This window comes from Piliocolobus tephrosceles, chromosome 8, assembly GCF_002776525.5.
Source record: "Piliocolobus tephrosceles isolate RC106 chromosome 8, ASM277652v3, whole genome shotgun sequence".
In the NCBI taxonomy this organism is placed as follows: domain Eukaryota; kingdom Metazoa; phylum Chordata; class Mammalia; order Primates; family Cercopithecidae; genus Piliocolobus; species Piliocolobus tephrosceles.
The window spans coordinates 87,376,069-87,398,661 of NC_045441.1; the positions used below are offsets into that span (position 1 = coordinate 87,376,069).

The following is a 22,593-nucleotide window of genomic DNA, read 5'->3' on the forward strand; positions in this document are numbered from 1 at the left end:
ATTTTCCAACTCGAGTGTAAGTTAAGATGCTTTACAAGTGATGGTTGTCACCACTTTCCCTGCTGCTGCCTAGAACAGCTGTGAATGTCATGCGAGGCTTAAAGAGAACTCATGTTTTACATGACTGTCCTCATAAGTACACATACACTCCTCTGAAATATGAGTAAATGACTCCCCAAAAGTAAGAAAACAAAAATGTCAGTGGGGAGTGTCTTTCATTGATGAGAAAAGAAACACCAAATTATGTTCAACATAGTTGTCTCTTCTGCTGCTTACTCAGAATACAGTCTTTATGCTGTAAGAAATTGTCTTGAAAAGTTCACAATTATTTAGCAAATAGCCTGTATCTAAATCATCAAATAAATACTTAATTTTTCCTTTCTAACAACTTGAGAAAACAAAAGCATTATTAGGACTAAAGAAGGGTCATTTAAGAAAGTTATTACTCAATTTTTCCTCAACATTAATATCTATCAGACAATTTCTATGCCTTTAAAAATATGTAAAAGCATTTGCACCTGAAGTTGAGCTCTGAGAACCCTGCCTAATAAGGAATCTTTCCACTGTAGCCTCTATTAAGGCGATAATCCGTAATAGAGACAGAAAGACCAAGTCTTCCTCTGGAACACTCCACCAAGAAAACTCTCTTTCATCAAATATTATGTCCCTTTATAGAACTTAGAGAGATTTTAAACATGCCAGTTACTGTCAAAATTTATTTATTTATTTTTACAGGCGTGGTTAAAGGAAGGAGGATTTTCTTTTTGTTGTACTGAATTAAACTGTTATATCTATGCTCTCTTTAGATAAGTAGAAACCACATAATATAAATTTATTAGTATGAGACTAACAATATTGAGGTATTTTTAAATATATATATATATATATATATTGAGACGGAGTCTCGCTCTATCGCCCAGGCCGGAGTGCAGTGGCCGGATCTCAGCTCACTGCAAGCTCCGCCTCCCGGGTTTACGCCATTCTCCTGCCTCAGCCTCCCGAGTAGCTGGGACTACAGGCGCCCGCCACCTCGCCCGGCTAGTTTTTTGTATTTTTTTTTTTAGTAGAGAAGGGGTTTCACCGTGTTAGCCAGGATGGTCTCGATCTCCTGACCTCGTGATCCACCCGTCTCGGCCTCCCAAAGTGCTAGGATTACAGACTTGAGCCACTGCGCCCGGCCAAAATATTTTTATTGATCAACCCTATCCAATTGGTTCTGTGTTAGAATAGTGACAATCATTTCTACTAACATATTTGCAGACTTTATCTAGAAATCTGTGGTAGCTAAGGACATCAGCTATTTCCAAATAACTAGTTACTTATGTATTCTCTTTGAAATCACTGTGACCAAATTTGAAAATGTCTAAAATCATGCATAGATAGGTAGGCTTTTACTTCATTGCTTCTTCAGTCATTTTTCAACATCTTGTTTTTCATTAGCATTAAATGCTATTAGTCTGCTTTTCTACATTATGTCTTATATTTAGAATACTGATGTTGAATTTAGGAGCATCATATATGTGATGTGAAAATCTGTTATACAAATACACTTTACAGAAACTAACTTTACCGCTACACATAAAATCATTGAAATTATATTTCACGGCATATCAGGTAACTATGCTTGTAAAATTTGAGAATGTAAGAACTGGTGTGAATGATAAAGACCACATAATTCACCCTCATTTTACAGAGGAGGGAATGAATACCCAGAATAATTACATAACTTTACCACTATCATATTGCCAAAAACAGCAGAATGAAGAGGGACGTTGAATTTTCTGATCAGTCTTCTCTCTCTATTCGTTAATATTCTCTAATATGCACTTATTTCCTAATCTTTATCTCACTGATATACTGCCAAATGTCCCACCTAAAATTAGCTGCATTGAATTTTACATTATCTCCTGGCATTCTTTATTATTTGTTTTCTAAAAGCAGCCCAATTTCAGTAATTTTTGTTTACATGAAGTTATGATTCTGTTTCTCTAAATATCCAGCATATTTTGATGCAAGTCATGATTGAAAACTCCTTACGATCCAGACACTCTGATAAGCCCTTATATGTTATCTCACTACATTCTTAAAACACATAGAGTAGGTATTATTATCCCAATTTTATAGATAAGAAACAAGCCCAGTGAGGGCAAACATATGTTCGTGATCTCACAGCTTATGAATTGTTATGACTGGAATTAAACTTACTCTACTTAACTCCAAATCAAAAGCCATTAACCCACCTTTTGTTCTACCCTCAAAGTGATAACAAATGAACAACCAAAGAGAACCTTATGCTATTTTTTCCAGAGATTTGTCTATTCTCTGCACAAATAATAATGAATTTTGAAACCTTATTACACTTATTTATCTTACGGCAATTCAGAGGAACACATCTTACTTTAATAAAAGTATTGCTGAATAATTTGCTTTCTATGAAATTGTTAGAACCTTTACTAAAAGCTGTATTATACTTAAGGTAAAGCTTTAACATAGATTAATTTTTTTTAAAAAAATTGTTTTTACATTTTCTGCACCTGTATTGCTATTAAGATTGAATTCTAAGTTGTTCTCCCAGTAGTTACTTCTGTTGACATTGTCACTCAGTTAAATAAACACTACAACTTGCAGTGTGCCATGCTTACTTTAAGTTTTTGGTTTTGACAGAATGCTGTACTTCTTTGACAAAAAGTCAAACTTAAACTCCTAGCTTAACCGTGACATACTGCTCTGCGATGTTAGTAAGCCTAGAAATGCAAGGATACAAAAGGATATATTATAGAATGCCTTCACTTCAAGTGATTCTTCCGCCCTCTGCTGTCCGGATAGAATATTTGAACAAGCCATATTTTGTTCAGGAGGATTTTTTCTTTTTCTTTTTCTTTTTTTTTAATTTTTATTTTATTATTATACTTTAAATTCTAGGGTACATGTGCATAACGTGCAGGTCTGTTACATATGTATACTTGTGCCATGTTGGTGTGCTGCACCCATCAACTCGTCAGCACCCATCAATTAGTCATTTATATCAGGTATAACTCCCAATGCAATCCCTCCCCCCTCCCCCCCCATTGATAGGCCCCGATGTGTGATGTTCCCCTTCCCGAGTCCAAGTGATGTCATTGTTCAGTTCCCACCTATGAGTGAGAACATGTGGTGTTTGGTTTTCTGTTCTTGTGATAGTTTGCTAAGAATGATGGTTTCCAGCTGCATCCATGTCCCTACAAAGGACGCAAACTCATCCTTTTTTATGGCTGCATAATATTCCATGGTGTATATGTGCCACATTTTCTTAATGCAGTCTGTCACAGATGGACATTTGGGTTGATTCCAAGTCTTTGCTATTGTGAATAGTGCCACAATACACATACGTGTGCATGTGTCTTTATAGCAGCATGATTTATAATCCTTTGGGTATATACCCAGTAGTGGGATGGCTGGGTCATATGGTATATCTAGATCTAGATCCTTGAGGAATCGCCATACTGTTTTCCATAATGGTTGAACTAGTTTACAATCCCACCAACAGTGTAAAAGTGTTCCTATTTCTCCACATCCTCTCCAGCACCTGTTGTTTCCTGACTTTTTAATGATTGCCATTCTAACTGGTGTGAGATGGTATCTCATTGTGGTTTTGATTTGCATTTCTCTGATGGCCAGTGATGATGAGCATTTTTTCATGTGTCTGTTGGCTGTATGAATGTCTTCTTTTGAGAAATGTCTGTTCATATCCTTTGCCCACTTTTTGATGGGGTTGTTTGTTTTTTTCTTGTAAATTTGTTTGAGTTCTTTGTAGATTCTGGATATTAGCCCTTTGTCAGATGAGTAGATTGCAAAAATTTTCTCCCATTCTGTAGGTTGCCTGTTCACTCTGATGGTAGTTTCCTTTGCTGTGCAGAAGCTCTTTAGTTTAATCATATCCCATTTGTCAATTTTGGCTTTTGCTGCCGTTGCTTTTGGTGTTTTAGACATGAAGTCCTTGCCCATGCCTATGTCCTGAATTTCAATCATTATTGACCTGCCGGGTCTTGGTAATAGGAAGTTCCAAGTGAAATAAAATATTAAAGAGTCCATGATACAGTGAATCAATCATACAGGTCAGAGACAGAAACCAAATTGAATCCAACCCAAAATAACAAACTACTAGAAAACCCAGAATGTAAGAAAGATTTGTAAAGGCAGAAAATTTCCAATTTGATAGTTGATTTTTTATAACTGATATACTCTGCAGTTTTATTTTGTGTTGTCAAGGGATTTTTAAGATTTATGTGTAAATGTAAAGTATTAATAAATATTTGTTCAAAAGTGAGTTTCAGTTTTAAACCATTCCCTTATCAAAAAGAATGCATGTTTTACTTTTCTTGAATCCTTTTGCCACCATTTTTAAACAACTACTAAATGTTTGATTTTGTAAAAATAGCAATTCCTTTTTAAATTCTATTTACTTCCAAATTGTTATTGCGTTAAATGTTAGTTGTTTTAGTTTTACTTTTACAGATAAAAGTTTACACATGAATTTCCCAACTAAGTCTCCATTTTTTGGTAGGAAATAAAAGGAGGTAGTTATAGGTATTTTTAAAATATTTCATAAGTTCGTTTTACTATGTGGACGCTGATGAACATAAAGGCATGATAATTTCTATTAATAGCTCAAACACGAGAAAAGCCTGTTATTTTTACTTTTTTGTATCTACATAGTTTAAAAAAATAGGTGGTGAAAAATGGTGATTCTAAGGATTCCTGAAAATTTCTTGGTTCAAAAATTTGAAACAAAGCCATATTTAAGGAACATCATAACACGGTAAGAAACATCCCGGGTAGAGTACCTAGAGACTGGACTTCTCACCCCAGCATTGCCTCTTCCGCTATCCAACACTAGAGACACTAAGTAAATGCTCATTTTCAGCTCAAAATCTTTTTTTATTCAGGGGTGGAGGTTGTGGTTAGTTTTCTTTCGTTTAATCTTTTTTTGATACCAACTTTAAATACAGTTTTATTTAAGACATTTCAATTTTCCACTTACAATACAATATTTATAAAGTGCAATGTTATTTCCTTTCCTTGTGCACATGTTCCATATTCAAGCATTGAGGATGCCCAGTAATTTATTATAGCAACTTGACCTTAAAACTGCCATAGAATTTGCGGCAAATTTGGGTTCTTTGGTGCTTTAGCTATGTAGAACAATGCTTCATCTATACTTGCATTAGCTTAATCAACCTCTTCAGTGGTGGGCCCTGAAAATCACCACCAGAGGCAGGAGCTCTACCACCAGGAAATCCCACTGGCATTCCTCCTAGCATGCCTTCTGCACTCTAGTCCAGTTTGGTTGTGATGGACTTGCAGACTTCTCCAGCTCTTGCTGTGCATGTTCAAATTCTTCCTTCTCTGCAGTCTGATTCTTATCAAGCCAGATGATAATTTCATGGCACTTGCTAAGAATCTACTGTTTGTGCTCACTGTTAATCTTGACTTGAAGTTTCTCGTCTTCAACAGTTGCTTTCATGTTGAACACATAGGAATCAAGTGAATTTTTGGATGACACCTTGTCCCTCTGCTTCTAATCTTCAGCTTTGTATTTCTCAGTTTCCTGAAACATAGGCTCAATGTCTTCCTTGCTCAAATGGCCCTTGTCATCAGTGATAGTAAACATTGAGGATGCCCTTGGCATCAATATCAAAGGTAACTTCAATCTGATGAACACCAAGGGGTGCAGGAGGTATGCCTGTGAGCTCAAACTTGCCAAGCAAGTTTTTATCCTTGGTAATGACATGCTAGGCTTGTCAGAGTAGGCAGTGAAGGTCTGTGTCTGCCTGGTAGGAATGGTAGTATCACACTTAATGAGGACAGTCATGACTCCATCAGCAGTTTTAATATCAAGGGAAAGAGGAGTGACATCCAAAAACAGAAAATCTTGAACATTTTGAGATGTCTCCAGATAGGACAGCTGCATCGTAAGCAACAGCTTCATCAAATGATGCTCTCATTCAGTTCTTTTCCATTGAAGATGCCTTGGAGAAGCTACTAAATTGTGGGGATACAATTAGGACTACCAACCAGGACAATATCAGGAATCTGTGGTTTGTCTAGTTTGGCATCTCAAATGGATTTCTCTGTGGGGTCTAGAGTACAACAGAACAGGTTCAGCATTCAATTCTTCAAATTGGGCACAGTTAATGGAGATATAGAAGTTGATTCCTTCATGAAGAGAATTGATCTCAGTACTGGTTTCGGTGCTGGAAGAGAGTATGCTTAGCACGTTCACAAGCAGTACAGAGGCACCGGACAGCTCTCTTGCTCTCACTGATGTCCTTCCATATGTACACTTGAACTCACCAGTAAAATGGTTAACAATTCAGTTGTGAAAGTCCTCTCCACCTAAGTGGGTGTCTCTGGCTGTAGATTTGGCCTCAGAGATTCCATCCTCCATAGTGAGGATCAAAAATGCCACCTCCCAGGTCAAAGATTAGCATGTTTCTTTCAGCTCCAACCTTTTGTCTAAACTGTAAGCAATAGCAGCAACAATTGGCTCATTGATAATTCCAAGTACATTGAGACCAGCTATAGTTCCAACATCTTCGATAGTCCTGATGCTGAGAGTCATTAAAGTCATTAAAGTAAGCTGGCACAGCATTGGTAACAGTCTTCCCAAGGCAAACTTTTGCAATTTCCTTCACTTTGTCAGAACCATAGAAGACACCTCCTCTGGGTAGCAGCTTTTTGTCTCTCTCTTGTACTCTACTTGGACCTTGGGCCTGCCAGCATCATTTACCACTGTGAAAGGCCAGGGTGTCATATCACACTGGATAATGGCATCATCAAAATCACATCCAGTCAGACACTTGGCGTCAAAAGTCATGCTGGCACGGTTCATTGGAACTTGATTATTTGGAGTATCACCAATCAATTGTTTGGCATTTGTAAAGGTGACATAGCTTGGCATGGTTCGGTTTCCCTGATCATTGGAAGTTATCTCTACTTTTCCCTGCTGGAAAACACCCATGCAATAGTAGGTGGTGCCAAGATCAATACCAATTGCAGGTCCCTGAGCCACGGTTGTTTGTGTGCACGCTCAGCTCAGATTGCAACATGAGACACAGGAACCCCAAAAGCTGCCACTGTGTTCAATGGAACCCTTGTGTAACACTCCTTTTATGTTGAGAAAACAAATGTTAAGTCACATAAAACATCAAAAACACTAAGCTAACCTCCCTCTTCCTGCTAATTGTCTTCCATGGTTTTTCTCCTGAATATATGTCCTTTTAGTAAGAAAATAAAATAAAATAAAATAAAATACCCTATAAATCTTAACAAAACTTGACTAAGAATATTCGTAAAACTTTATTAAGAAAAAAAAAAATTTCAACTGCCACCAATGTAAAATAATGAAATGTGTCCCCTTCTTCAAGATTTCAAATCTTTGTCTAAAAAAAAGGCCCCATCATGTACAACTCACATTGATTTTCACTAGAGAAAATCAAATGTAGATGCTAAAAATTTCCTCTTTTGCTGTAGGGCCTTTATTGTTCCTCTTTTTTGCTATAAGATAAAACCTCCAAACTTGAGATATAGGTGTAGATAAGTCTGACAGTCATTTATTTCCCATCAAATCATTAGACTTTCTAACATTGTAAGAGTCATTGAGAAATTATAAAGTTCTTTTGATTCTGGATCTACTGAAAAATTCATCTTACAAATGCACTACCATGAACCATCTCTGGGTCCTGACATACCCTTCTGTTGTAGAAAGGTCTTTTTCACTCTAGCATATCAAGGCATCACTGCCATGCCTGAGCTTGGTTTCTGATTTTGCTTTACAAAAGCAAACCTTGGAGAAGATGGATCATAGGATAATAACACATAATATCAACAATTGGGATTTCATGGTGGACTTGAAGTACATAATGTGTTCTTCAACTAGAACTGGAATATTGCTTAGAAATTCCAACTTTTACCTTGGTTGATCTTCTCAACAGCAGGGGTTTGAGGTAACCATGGATTCCACAAGTCAAAACTCTTTAGCTGTTTTCTCTTCCTGCTCCACCTAAACTATTTTACTTAAGCTTCAGCATGATTCTAAATACATTCTTTTCCTAAAGCTGATGTTTCTCGGAATATATGTATTTCTTAACCTCATACATTAGATTTTAATTGTAAACTATGCTGATCCTATTAAGAGTTTTAAAAGACATATTTTACAGTTGACTTTCAAAAATAAGTATAACTTACCAAAAAAAAAGTAATTCAAAAATAATATCCAGAACTTTCTATTAATTTATCTAGTGTTGGACTATGATAATCTTTCCAAAGGACACTGAAAACTACAGAGTATGATGCAGGAATTCTCTCATAGTGTCTCACCCTATCTTCCCATTTGTGTGCCTGAGGAATGTAGCTAACATCTTATTGTTATTGTTTGTTTCATTTAAGCAAGTCTTTCCTAATTAATTCAAAGTCTGTGGAAAATTTTGGGGATATCTCATTTTAGGCATCAGTGGCTCACTCATGTCTCTCTAGCATATTGAATTCACAGTTTTATTTTCTCTTTAATATTTGTTCACTCCATTACCTTCCACTTACTGGATAACAATTACTTTATCATCTCTCTAAATTACTGAGGATATCTCTAGTTCTGTTCACTCAGTCCTGGTTTTGGTTCTAGAAGGGAGAAGCAGAGGCAGGACTAGACTGTGGACATTCTGAGTCCAGATTCCTAAAACAGATTACACTAAAGGAGATGTATCATATATCACTATCATTTCCCTTTAACTGTGTGTAGGCCATTTTTCCCTAAAATGGAGATAGTCAAGGGGCTTCCAACAGGAACTGACCTTTCCAACTGGCTTCAGCTTTGTTTTCCAGAGGGCAAGCAATTTGCTTTTAAAATTAAGTTCTTCAAATCCCAGGCTATTTACTGTGTTCAATAGTATTTTGCTTGTTCTGGCAGAGAAATTCCTCTAAGAGAAAGGGAACCTTAAAGAGAAAGAGAGGAAGAAGGAAGGACAGAAATTTACCTCTATATGTTTGTCCCAGGCCTCTTTGTCCCTGATATTTAATATAGGATCTTTCCTTGTCCTTATCTGTTGTAGATTGACTCTTCGATGAATAAGCAGGGGGATAAGATGGCAACTGTTACATTTGCATTTTTACTCTATAAATAAAACTCAAGCTTCTGAAAACGAAAGCCTAGTTCTGTCTTTCTTTTGCCATGTCTTCCCTCACGTTAGTCATTCCTCTGATTTGTTTAAAAGGAAACTGCAACCTGTAGAGAACAGCCTGAAGCTGCAGGGAGAAAAATCCTTTGGCAGCTGTCTGGGGCCTTGCCAAGGGGAAAAGTTCTCTCATTGGATAAAAACCATTTTTCTCCTCTTATCCATTGCTTCCCACTCCACTACTAAAGGCCCTAGACAAACACACGGACTTGCCAAGCATAACATGATCACACCTAGCCAGCTGTGGCAGCCAGCCATGGGAGATAGGCCCTGAACCAGGGCCTGTTGCTGTCGGGTTTTCCCTTTCATCTCAGGGTATGTCTAGGCATGTTCTATTTTCTCTTCTTCTTTTGCTCTGGTATTAATATTTCCAGCACACAAGAGAAGAATACTGTCTTTGAGTATTTTACAACAGTGGATAGAGACACAGATACATTTCCTGATTTATTTCCTACACTCCTAGTAGCTAAACTGGCAAATGTAAGAAAACTGAAGGCAGAAATAAATGGCCCCCTATGGTATGTTCAGGTGGGCTGTGTTAATACCGAGAAATTAAAAGTACATACATACAGAGGAAAAAACCACTAGATTTCTAATACCTGAGATGTATAACTGCCATAGGAGAATTTTCTAGAATTTGTTAAAGGAAAATAACTGAATATGAACGACCATCTGCTTTAGATGTAGCATTTCCCTACACTGTTTCTTTTCCTTTATGGAATTTTTCTTTCCTACTTTACTCTTACCTACATACATTGCTTGGCATCTCGTTATTTTTAGATCTGTGTGCGGCACAGCTATATGATATCAAAGCAAAAATTCCCCGGGTTTGAATGTACTAAAATAACAACATTTAATTCAAACTGTACTATCCTAAACCTCAGAGAGTAACTCTACCAAATCATTTTCATTTGTGCAAGCATAGTGGAGACGCAGACCTGAGATACCACGCATAGCAATTGAGAGGATAAAGATCTTATTCAAACACTGGCAACATGCCATGAGGAAAAGCTGCCATAAGAAAAAATATATATTTTCAAAGATCATTTTATAGTCAATAGAAACCAGGTTTTCCTTCCGTTTTTTTCCCCTTAGATTTTATTACACTTAAACCTTTTTTGTCAGAGCAATGAGGAAAATTAGTATCTATTTTTTTCCTAAATGTTTATATTTTCATTCAGCTATACGTTCTTACATTAAAATTTCTAATTATTTAACAATTTGATATCAAAAACTATGGCTTGAATGTCATGATATTATTTCTTTGAAAACTTTGGCTACTGCACAACTACAGCCGCAAAGTCAAAAGTGATTTTTTCTTAAGTTGGAGAACTTTTTAAAAAATGTGTGCAGGCAAAATCTTGCTCTGGCTTTGATTCTAATGATACACCAACCAGATTGAACCGCAGGCATTATATAAGCCTGCTATGAATCGTCTTTGACTGAGCCTCAAACATGCAGCCTATAATTGGATAAGAGCTTTGTATCATTTGAGCTCCATATCCATTTTGAGTCCCTGCTTAATCTACTTAATGCAGGGTTCTTCCATTATCGAGTTGACGGATTCCGCTTGGCTGAAGGTTAAGTGCTGGAAATAATGACTGAACCTGCAGACTTAGATCTTTAGACCAACATCCAGTTAAGAATATGTTAAGTCAATGCAAAGTGGCTAATATTCTAGAACATTTCTAATCTCTCTGATGCAGACCTGGGACAAATAAGTAAATGTCAAGAAAGTGTCAGTTTCTTAATACCAGACATTGAAAATTTTTGTTCAAGATATTCTTAAGGTATTTATAGAAAAACATTAACAGACTTTTAGTAAAACCTCTTTGATATGTCTTTTAATTCATAATGAGTCATTATTATTTTATTGGTATAAAATTTGGGGTCAAAGTCAAATATCGGGACTAGTTCTAGTATCTTCAGCTCCCTAAGAATGACACTCTTGAATATTTTGAGAAGTGCATTACATTTTTGGAGTCTTGGCATGATTCTGATTAGTGCCAAGTATAAATGGTTCAGTTCCGTGGAGACTGTTTCCAACTTCTCTAAAAACTGAAATAAAGGAAAGGCACCATTAAAAAAAACAAGAAACAAAAAACTTTCCTTACTGTCAGTCATTTTATTCTCCATGACTGCATTAATTGACTAAAGTTTTCCACTCCAAAAGAATGCATTAGTCCATTAAGAATTCAAATATTATAACAGAACCATTCTATATGAGGTACCTTCCTAAATTGCAATATGTTTAAACATAAAATAGACTTAGGATGTGGGAGAGGTGATATTTTCTGGAAAAAAAAAAAAGTCTAATCATAAAGTGTTTTTTCCCCTTTTATTTTTGGATAAAGGTACATAAAATTCATTTGATTTGTACCATTTTGAACTTTTTACTCTTACCACCAGGGGGCAGGTCATGCTAACTATTGATTTAGTAGATGCTGAAAGGCACATAAGTCAATTTTAGACAGCAGTATAAAATTCCCTAAGGGTTTCTTCGCAGACTCTTTAGGAGAAGAGCTGTTGAATTGTTCGAAGTGTAATTTTCACACTAATTATAAAAGAAACTACATAATTACAATTTCAAGCTATTAGATACTTTGAAATTAATTTTTGTGAACTGTTTATTTGTTCCTTTTTTATTTTTTAATTAAACATGATTTCATTTGAACTGAAATTATAAATTACTCAAAGGAAATTGAAAATAATGGCTTTCCACCTGTTCTCATGTTTATAGATCAGTTTCTTAACAGTTATTTCAAGTTAGATTTCAAATATCTTCATTAGAAACAATCTTCAGAAGAAATAATCTTCATAAGAAAATAATTCACTATGGAAACGTTGAAAAATGCAGATATAATTTAGAAAATTTTTGCAAGAGAAAACTGGGTTTACATTTATTGGAGGAACACTGCATTGATTTACAAATACACGTGATTCCATATTGACTCTGTTGTCCATTCATTTAATACTATTGATGATAAGCTATACAAGCTTTATTGGAAATAAGTGTGAACTTCTCAGGTGCATAAACAATGTCTTTACTTTCCTCTACATTTCTTTTCAGTGTCCAAGCAAAACCTATGACCCACTGATTAAATCCACCCGAGATTTTCCAGATGATGTCATCAGTTTCATAAAGCGGCACTCTGTGATGTATAAGTCCATATACCCAGTTGCAGGAGGACCAACATTCAAGAGAATCAATGTGGATTACAGACTGACACAGATAGTGGTGGATCATGTCACTGCAGAAGATGGCCAGTACGATGTAATGTTTCTTGGGACAGGTAAGCTAAAACTGGATTAGGATTTTTTCAAAAGGAATTTTTCATTATTAGACAAAGAGAAGAGAAACTTCAAAAATATTTATTGGTCAAAATCAAAATGAGTAATTATTAGATAAAACCTTGTCAATATTTCTTAAAATTATGTAGCTTTTAATTGATAATCATAAATATCTCCGAACTTCATATTTGAGATTTCAAAATGTATTTGACAGCAATGTGCCTGCTCTACCTTACATGCTCAATACATATTTGTTGTATGATTTTGAACTAAAATTAAACAGGTAGGGCAAAGCAATTTTTATTTTCAAACTTTGCCTTTCCCTCTCTTTACAAGTATACCCCCAAAAGATTCCTTCACCTGATTTCGAGAATCACTAACTTAGTTGACTTAAGATAGATTTTCGAAAACATTAAGCATTACTTTGTGAAGGTCTTTAAATAGAAACTTCTTGGAGATTATCTTTCTTCTTGAATTTTGTGCATTAAAATGTATTTCATAGACTTAGTTTTTAAGCCCATTGTATTTTCCTTTGCATGTCAACTCAATAACTATAAAATGATTACAATGTTTTTATAAAAAGAAAAATTTAATCTCAAAAAAGGTAAAAGTATTAACTAATAATGTCATGGGAATTCTAATGGCAGTAAAAATTTAACATGTATCATTAAAACAAAAGCACTGTATTCCATATCATGTTATATAACTTAATGGATCAAGCATTTCATAAAGATTAAAAATTAAGAATTTTCAAGAAACAAAACTTTTTATTAGAATAGATATTTAAGAGTTCAAAACAATTTTAGAATAATTTTATTTTTAAAAATTATGGGTCTTATAGAACTTAGGTTTATTAGGAAGTATGTGTGTGACGGACTCAGAGGACCTTTGTCATCGATTGTCAAACCTGATTATTTTCCAGATGGCAATTCCACAAACCAGAAAAATAAGGGATATTCCCAAGACAACAGAGATAGAAGTTAAAGAGTCAAAAGTAGAATTAATTAGTTGCTATTAATTCCCACGAGTTTGACACTTAATTTGCACTGTCCACCCAAAACTAGATCTTCAACAATTCACTGCAATGAATGTCAGTTAGCCACTAGGTGGTACTATCTAACCTTTACTGAGAAAATTCTAGACCTGCTAAGATAGGTTTTTAATTTTGACATTTGGAAAAATGTACATTTAATATTCTTTAAAATTCCCGGAGTTATTTAAAAACAATTACATAATTCAGACTATTTTGTGCAAACAGGATCTTTACTATATACATTACTATACTCCAACCCCAGTGCTCAGAAGTTTAGAAATGCCTATATGGTATAAATTAAAGTGGGATTGTTTTTTTCTTTTTCTAAACTGTTCTTTTAATTTTCTTTCTGTACTAACCTTACACCTCATGGAATTTCAATGTAAGATGATGTATTTAAGATACCTCTTTTCAATGTCAATTTTTGGTTTGCATTATCAACCTTGTATTAAGTTGACGTTAAATAATTTTAAACAAACCTTCCATTTCTCATCTATTAATAATGATTCTGAAGATGGAATACATTTGAAGAGTGAGCTACAATTTCCCTCAGATAGCTGCAATGAATTTTTTGTTCATTTGGCAATGTTATTAAAAGAATATATATCTGTCTTCCATGAACTGGATATAATAACTATTAAATAAATATATATTACATGGAAGGAAGAGAGAGAACTTATTATTTTAATGTATTTTTAATGTTTTAAGTTAAGGTTCAAAACATTTGCTGTACCCTTGTTTAACATTTCAAACAATATTTAAATTAAACATTATATATATTACTTTTGTTAAGAATATACTCTGAATATGCATCCTTTAATATTCTCTCTATAAAAGGGTGTTCTATTAGCTAAAAGCTATATTTTAGGAGGACAAAACTTATACATTAAACTTCATTTCATATATGTTTCATTTAATCTGTTTTTTTAAGGCATTTAAAGAGGAGGGGAGTAATTTGAAGGTTTCTGGGAATATGCTTACCACTGATTTTTGAGACAGGAACAATGGGATCATGCGTTATGCTTTTTTTTCAGACGTTGGAACTGTCCTCAAAGTTGTCAGCATTTCAAAGGAAAAGTGGAATATGGAAGAGGTAGTGCTGGAGGAGTTGCAGATATTCAAGGTAAGACTTAGTCCAGAGTTCCAGAAGAGATGTTGAAACTGAGTAGCCCTTGTTATAGGGCACCCTTGTTTTAATACATCATCACGTTTCCCAGAGAAGCCTTTGAAATCAGCTTTCTTGGTTTTCTTTTCCTGAAGCAGTGGAAAAAGTTTTATAGGCAACTAGGAATGGGACTCACCTTCCTCTATAGCATACCGCTGAATTCAGGGCTCCCGGGATTGCCTCTCATTACTGCATTCTCTAAGCATATAGTCAGACAAATTGCCACATTAAATGAAAGTCTGGGGTCTCTTTTACTATCCAGATGCTTTTCTACTTTATAAATTTTACTTTTCAATTTTTTTCCCCAATTGAATTTGAGAAAACTAGACGAGTGTATAAATCATGTGTCCCTGCTTTTCTGTAAGGAAATAAAGAAAATATATAGAGGTTGCGTGATACTAAGTCTTCATGTATGCTAAATTCCTCTCACCCGCCAAAAAGAGTAGATCTAGAAGAATAGTTCTCCAGATTTGGAGAATGAATGCCTTTGACTTTTAACAGTAACTCTCAATTGTGGCATGTTTTGTAAATCCTCAGTAAAATTAAGTTTACAATTATTTGCGGATTATAACATTTGAAATACTTTTTTTCTTAGAGAAACTTTTTAAAATATATGCTTTATTAGAACATTTTTATTGAGACTCTTTATTAAAATGGATTGTTTCCATGTCAATATCTAATGCTTTAAAAGAGAATAAAGCCCTCCTCTGTGAGGGGCTCAAGTTAATTAACATGCTGAGTTCCACAGGATCCTGTTTACATTGTGATGATAATAGTGGTCAGGGAGTTAACAAGAACAAGACCTGCTATCTGGTGTCTACTAAAACAAAATCTTGGGTGGTTCCTAGGGGAAGGCCAGATGTCAAATATAAGTGTGAACCCAGAGGCCAAAAATACAGTCCCTGTAACACACATAGTTGCATTAGAACAAGTCTCATTCAATGGTGTTAGACAGTGGTCAAGAAGAATTACTTGGATTCTTCTGTTAAAATTACATAATGACCAGCTTTTGTTTTCTTGTCTCATTTTAAAAACAGTTTTATTGTGGTATAATTGAGATACAACAAAAAACAATATATTTTATGTATATAATTTAATGTTTGGCCATGTTTTTAAAATTGATAACAAAAAATGCTATTTGATAGAACTTTCTCACTGAAATTTTTTCTTTAATATATTTCTTTAAACTTTAACATCTGGTAGTGCTTGTCAATTAGTAAATATGAACTGGTGCTAAATGAAAAATAGCAGAAAGATGATAGGTAGATGGAAATTTTTTAAACCATCTTGTCCTTTTTCATTTGGTAGCTTTCTTGTTCATGTTTCTGATTTTATATTGCATGCATCAAGCCATATTTTCTATAAATAAAACTAGCCTTAGTTCATATCGTGAAATCATTTGCACCAGTATTGTGTAGTGTTCCATAAAGAATGTGGTCATCCACAAGGAGCACTATAACTTTTCAAAACTCTGCTACTTAAAACAACTTTTTGAACCACTGATCTAAGTAAGAGCAGAAAGAGGTAATAAAGAATTACGGAGATGTTCTTGTCAACACTAGTTTGACTTATATGGAAGCGGTTAAGATAAGCAGATTTAGAAGAAGAACACTTGTGAGTAACTGGGAACAATTTTCAATGCAGAGTATTTTCTTATGTATTTAGGTCACTTATCTTTAATAGGATACTATAAATAATGATTTTTATCATTTCTGTTAAGGTACAAACACTACGTTTTTGAAGAAAACAGCAAACAATAAGAACTTTTTTTCCTTATGTAATAGACTTGATGTTTACTTCAGTGATATGTGACATCAGATAAAACAACATACTATTTAATATAAAAACCTGTTAATGATTATCTTTATTGACATTTAACTTCTATTTTCAGCACCCGTCGATCATCTTGAACATGGAATTGTCTCTGAAGCAGGTACTTTTTAACTTTTGTATGAAAGTTAACCACAAAAGCAATGGGCTGCTTGAATCAAACTTTATTTGGAAAAAAATCCATTGAAATTGGAAGTTAAATTTTAAGAAATGTAAAATGTTATTTGTTTCTCTTGTAATTCATTAGAGACCATTGTTTCAGCCTTGCCTTGGGAGAAATGTAGTTAAATTTCATTAATTGAACCATGCATTCTCCCCTTCCTTTGGATCTTAAAAACTGAACTCACTTTCCTAGTCTCATGAGAATGTCCTTCTCTCAAGCCCATTAGACATTCATGTAGAATATCAACCCTAACCATTACAAAGCGTTTTTAATCTGGGAGTCTAGGATTTAGAATATGAACTGCGGTGACAAACAGCCCAAAAGTCAACCTTCAACATGTCACGTAATATCAAACTCTCAGAATCAATTTCCTCAACAGTGAAGTTAGAACAACAATAGCCACCTCCAGAGTTTGTTGGGAGTTTAAAGAGGATGCTTCATGTAACATTCTAAACAGAGAGCAGACACACAAGTGTAAAGTAAATGGTAACTAATTATAATAATAGTAATAATCTTTAACATGATTTCATAACTCTCTGATGATATTCCAAATTGCAATTGATTCAAGAGATTCAGACTGCACTATTATTTCTATTTGCACCCCCAATATTTAAGAAAGCCATATGATATGTTCAACATCAAGGTGTTGCTAAAATTGTCTTAATCTATTACAGTTCCTATGGCAGAGTGATTTTTTTAGAGAATGATCTAAATAGTTTTCTTCTTCAGGTCTTTGTCATTTATTTGTTCATTCACTTATCATTTATTTATTGAAAGCCTAAGGTGCTTGGAGGGTACATAAATGAATGAATAACATAGCTCGCCATTAACCTCCAGAAGCTCACAGTAGAGCTGAGAGTCAAAGGAAGATGCTAACACTGCACAGTAATAATAGGGTATATGCTAGAGAGACAGAGACAAGAAAGGGGCCTAAAGGGAGCCAGAAGGAACAGGGAAAGATAATTGAAAGACGAGACATACAACTTGAATTATGAAGGATGTCATAGTTAACCAGATATACTAAAAGGAGAATGGAATGGAAGAGCATGTGCCAACCAGAAGGGGAGAATCTTTGCAAAAGTGTGAAGAGTGAGAGACCATAGCTTATTGTAATAAGTGTGTGTACAATTAGGGTATGGATCATATGTGTGTTCAAAGGGGAGGAAGCCTGGAAATGAACCTGGAGAAGTAAGACAGAACAAGATTAGACACATCTTTATATACCCTCCTAAGAAGTTTAGAAGCATATCTTAAAAACAATGAAAACTCCTGAGTGCTTCAGTAATGCTCACCTGTAGTCCAGCTACTCAGGGACCTAGAGTGGGAGGATACCTTGAGCCCCGGAACTCAAATCCAGTCTGGGCAACATAGTGAGATCCAGGCTCAAAAAAAAAAAAAAAAAAAAAAAAAAAAAAAAGCCATTGAAAAGGAAAACAAACAAAAATACATTAATGATTAAGCAGGAGGGTATGATAATAAGATTTTCTTTTTAGAAAAATCAGTCTGGTGTGGCAATGTGGAAGATAGATTGGGTACTGGGGTAGAGGTGGGGGTTGTTGGAAAACAAAATCAAAGCCAGCAGAAATAGGACACTTACAAGTAATCCAGGAAAGAAGTGATAAGGACTGAAACAAACTCAGTGGCGGTAGAGAGGGAGGAGACGAAATAGATTAGAAAATTCTGTATGAGAGAATGGAAATGCAGTGATGACAGACTGAATGTGAGAGAAAGAAGATTCAAAGACAACTCCCAGATTTCTTGACTTGGTGGATGAGGGTGCTGCTCTCCAAGGTAGGGCAGGAGGAATAGATTTAGGGGGGTTATTATGTTCATATTTATGTTGTTTTCAAGATATGTCTAAATCTTTTGTACAATATAAAAGGTAAATAAATAAGAAGCGAAAAGAGGGAAACCCACCATTTAATGCAAAAAAACGAAATCACAAAGGAGACAAATGTCTTAATCTGAAATAAAGTGGGAGAATAGAAAGTGGAGAAAGTTTCAAAGAATATATAGTCATTAGTGTCAAACAGTATAGAGAATTTCAGTAAAACAAATACTAAACAGTGTTCATTGCATTTAGCAACTAGGAAGTCTTAATTGACAGTTTAATGGATGCTAGAGGTGTAAGACCTATTTCTGTAAGTTGAATACTATGATATTATGCCAATACCTATTTCTAACATGGATTTCCCTCCTTTAACTCTTGAAATGGTCCACTAGAGTGGACCATGAGTTCTTTGGCACAGATTGTGGCTTATTCACTTTTATCACCCCTCCTCCTCCACCGCTACTACCACAGATACTCAAAAGAATGTATAAGGAAAGTAATTCATTACTTTCAGGACGCATATTGAAAATGTGATCTTATTTGCTGGGTTTTTCAGTATCATACAGCCTTGCATTTGTGATATGGCATCCCTCAAGCCTGTTTAATACTTTCTTTCAGAATGATAATAAATACTTTCTCTCCCACTAATAACTCATGTTCTTTCAAGGATCAGTACTTCAATAACAAATGAAACAAATGAAATGGTTAATTGAAACCAGGGGAATGCTTTATTCATTTATTTTCAGTCATCTCTTATATAAGGAGTCATGGGAAGTCTTGGGAAGACCGTGAGCTTTGCCTATAGCATCTGTGCTGGACATAATCTCTCAAAGTACATTTTCTAGTATTGAGAAAGAATTTGACATCTTAATTCCTGTCTAGCAGCTGGTTTTTGACCTTCTGAAATTACTGCCAAGCTTGTAGAATGCTGTCTATTTCAGCATCAAAATCTTCAAACTACCATCCAACCAGAATAGAAATGACTGACTTATTTTACTCCTCATTATGTTTCTGTACAAGTGTTTACAATGGGCAGGACACCCAGAGAAACAGATTTATATGTATTATGTGTTATTCAAGAAAAGAAAATTCTTAAGACTAGTCTGAAAGATGCTTCTAATTCATTTGTTTTACCCGATTTGCAGCAACAATTGTACATTGGTTCCCGAGATGGATTAGTTCAGCTCTCCTTGCACAGATGCGACACTTATGGGAAAGCTTGTGCAGACTGTTGTCTTGCCAGAGACCCCTACTGTGCCTGGGATGGAAATGCATGCTCTCGATATGCTCCTACTTCTAAAAGGTAAGAGGCACATTGAGGTAGTATAAAGCCTCCCTTTCTACAAGATGATTATCTCACATTAAGGCCTTGTCTTATAGTTTAAGTTAAAGAGAAAATATAAACTAAACATGGCCTATAGAAGGAATATTGAAATCAAAATATTGTTTTATATTTTTACATAAAATTTAATTTTGAAGGAGGGTAAAACAGACGCTCTGAAATTCTGAAATATGGAACTTCAAACAATTTTAATAAATTGTTTATTCACTATTTTGGCTTTTTTATAATTGTTCCTTCCTTATTTCTTATTTCTAAATATGCATATACTGATGCCTACTGTTTTGCAAATAATATATAAATATATATGATGGTACAAGCACAGATTGTATAAAACCCATAGTGCAGCCCAGTGACTTGGTATAATTTTAGTTTTACTCTAATAATTATAACTTGGTCAATTTCTGCCACTCATATAATTAAACAACAAACATTTTCCTTGCTGTTTGTAGTTCACTGCTTTATGTGTTCTTAGAAATAGTGCTACTTTGAGCCAACAATTCCAAGCTAGGAATTTGTTCTATATATACATGTGCAAAAGTACCACAAAGTTCTATGTTCAAGAATGTTTATTTCAGCATTATTTTTATAGCAAAATAACTGCAAACAATCTGAATATCCATTGATATGTTTGACACTCGCTAAATATATTATGTTAATTAGTTTAAAATGTCAATTATAGTAACATTATTTTCTAAAGTATTCAAAGTATATTTTCCTCTAGGTGAAATGTAAGCAAATGTATTTTTAGGTCTGTTTTTAAACTAACAGGCACATGCTAGTCTCATTACCACATGTACACTTTTTTCTTTTTGGAATTTTATGGATTTCTCAAATTCTGATTTCTAAGAAATTACGGATTGACTGTATAGTGCAATAACAAATATTACTTAAAATTAGAAAACATTTTATATTCCCTGAAATCCATGAATTAAATTGAAATGGGTACATATGATTATTAGAAATTACAAGTTAAAAGTCACCCACATTTTGTTATAGTTTTTGGCCAAGAACATACTCATTATAGTCTTTGGGGAATGCTTTCCTGGAAAGCTGAAAAACAAGAATGCTCATTAGTTGCTAATAAACCTTCAGTTTGATGAATTGACCCTGTTCCTTAAGAAGCCAAGATTTAAAAACATTCTTGACCTTTTGTACCTTACACCATCATAATTTTTTCTTCTTGTATTTCCCAAGACTGTATCTCTGATCTTTCAGACATGACACTGTGATGTTTTCCCTTACCTAACATAATGTCATGTGAGCTAAAAGATGTGTATAATGGATGAATCTTGTCATCTGTTGTCATCTGTTCAGCATCACCCTCAAGGAACACTCTAGATATCACAGAACATTTATTGGTACTTCTCTGATCTCTGAAGTGACAAAATAAAATAGCCAAAGCAAATGAAAATATGCTGTAAGAGTGTAAGACTTGCTTAGATGTAGCAGGGTTGTTGGTTTTTTTTTTTTATTATTATTTTTTATAAAATAGTTACTACTTTATTTTAAGGAAAATGTGTGATGTAATACAAAAGCCATTGTTTAATATTATTATTATCATAACTACCAGAAAAACAATTTGAGCTACTCATCAGCAGATAGAAATAACAGGTAGTCTTTTATACCATATTGAACTTATAATTCTATTTCAAGTTACAGTATTTAGTTTGTTGCTTAATAAAATCTATGCAATAATGAATCTTTACATGACAAGGTGTTTTGTATTTGTGTATATATTCCTATCCACTGACTGAACTCTTTTATATATTATTATTTCTCAATGGCTGACTAAAAAGAGAGTTCCTAAAGAGAGTAGCTGGCTGGGCGCAGTGGCTCATGCCTGTAATCCCAGCACTTTGGGAGGCCAAGGCGGGCAGATCACCTGAGGTCAGGAGTTCGAGACTAGTCTGACCAACAAGGAGAAACCCCGGCTCTACTTAAAAAAAAAAAAAAAAAAAATAGCTAGCCATGGTGAGACACATGCCTGTAATCCGAGCTACTAGGGAGACTGAGGCAGGAGAATCGGTTGAACCTGGGAGGCAGAGGTTGCAGTGAGCCGAGATCGCACCATTGCACTCCAGCCTGGGCAGCAAAAGCTAAACTCCATCTCAAAAAAAAAAAAAAAAAAAAAGAGTAGCTATCCTCATTTTAGTTATATAAAACCAGCATTGTATTTTTATTTAACCTTTTTTGTTGAATACTTTGTGAAAAAATCAGAGAAAAAGAAGCATAGTTAAATAAAATTCATGTCATCTCATTGTCTGAACAGGATTTCTTCTATTAGGACCTCATTACCAGTAGTTTTTTAAATCAATGTTAGATTGATTGGAATATTGACTTGCATTTAAGTTGAGCTGTAAGACAAGCATACTGCTGCATCTGCTACTGTTGTTAGTATTAGATGTAGCCTTTCTGTATGATGGTAATCATGCTTGAGGTTCTAATCAGTGTAATCCCCTTTCCGTAGGAGAGCTAGACGCCAAGACGTAAAATATGGTGACCCGATCACCCAGTGCTGGGACATCGAAGACAGTAAGTACAGCTGTGATATGCTTTTTCTCTGATTTAAAATGCTAAGCCCATTCTTTTATGTACTTTTATTATATGACTTAAACCATCTATTATATGGGAATATCTCCATTTTATGTAATGCACGTGTTCTGGAAGAGCAACAGGAAATTGTATAAATCAACCCCTGTCTACGTGCCTAATTGAATAATCCTTTGTTA

General features: G+C 34.7%; 1 protein-coding gene and 1 pseudogene across 1 annotated transcript in view; one reads left to right on the top strand and one right to left on the bottom strand.

Annotated features, from left to right (window-relative positions):
* The window catches only part of SEMA3D (semaphorin 3D), a 162,157-nt gene that overhangs the window by 122,289 nt on the left and 17,275 nt on the right, over window positions 1–22,593 (top strand). The window contains exons 12-16 of the mRNA XM_023226655.2: window positions 12,280–12,502; window positions 14,568–14,656; window positions 16,590–16,631; window positions 19,668–19,825; window positions 22,332–22,396. Coding sequence (XP_023082423.1) covers window positions 12,280–12,502; window positions 14,568–14,656; window positions 16,590–16,631; window positions 19,668–19,825; window positions 22,332–22,396 — 577 coding nt within the window. The remainder of the gene's footprint in view (window positions 1–12,279; window positions 12,503–14,567; window positions 14,657–16,589; window positions 16,632–19,667; window positions 19,826–22,331; window positions 22,397–22,593) is intronic.
* LOC111552400 lies at window positions 5,193–11,345 on the bottom strand (annotated as a pseudogene).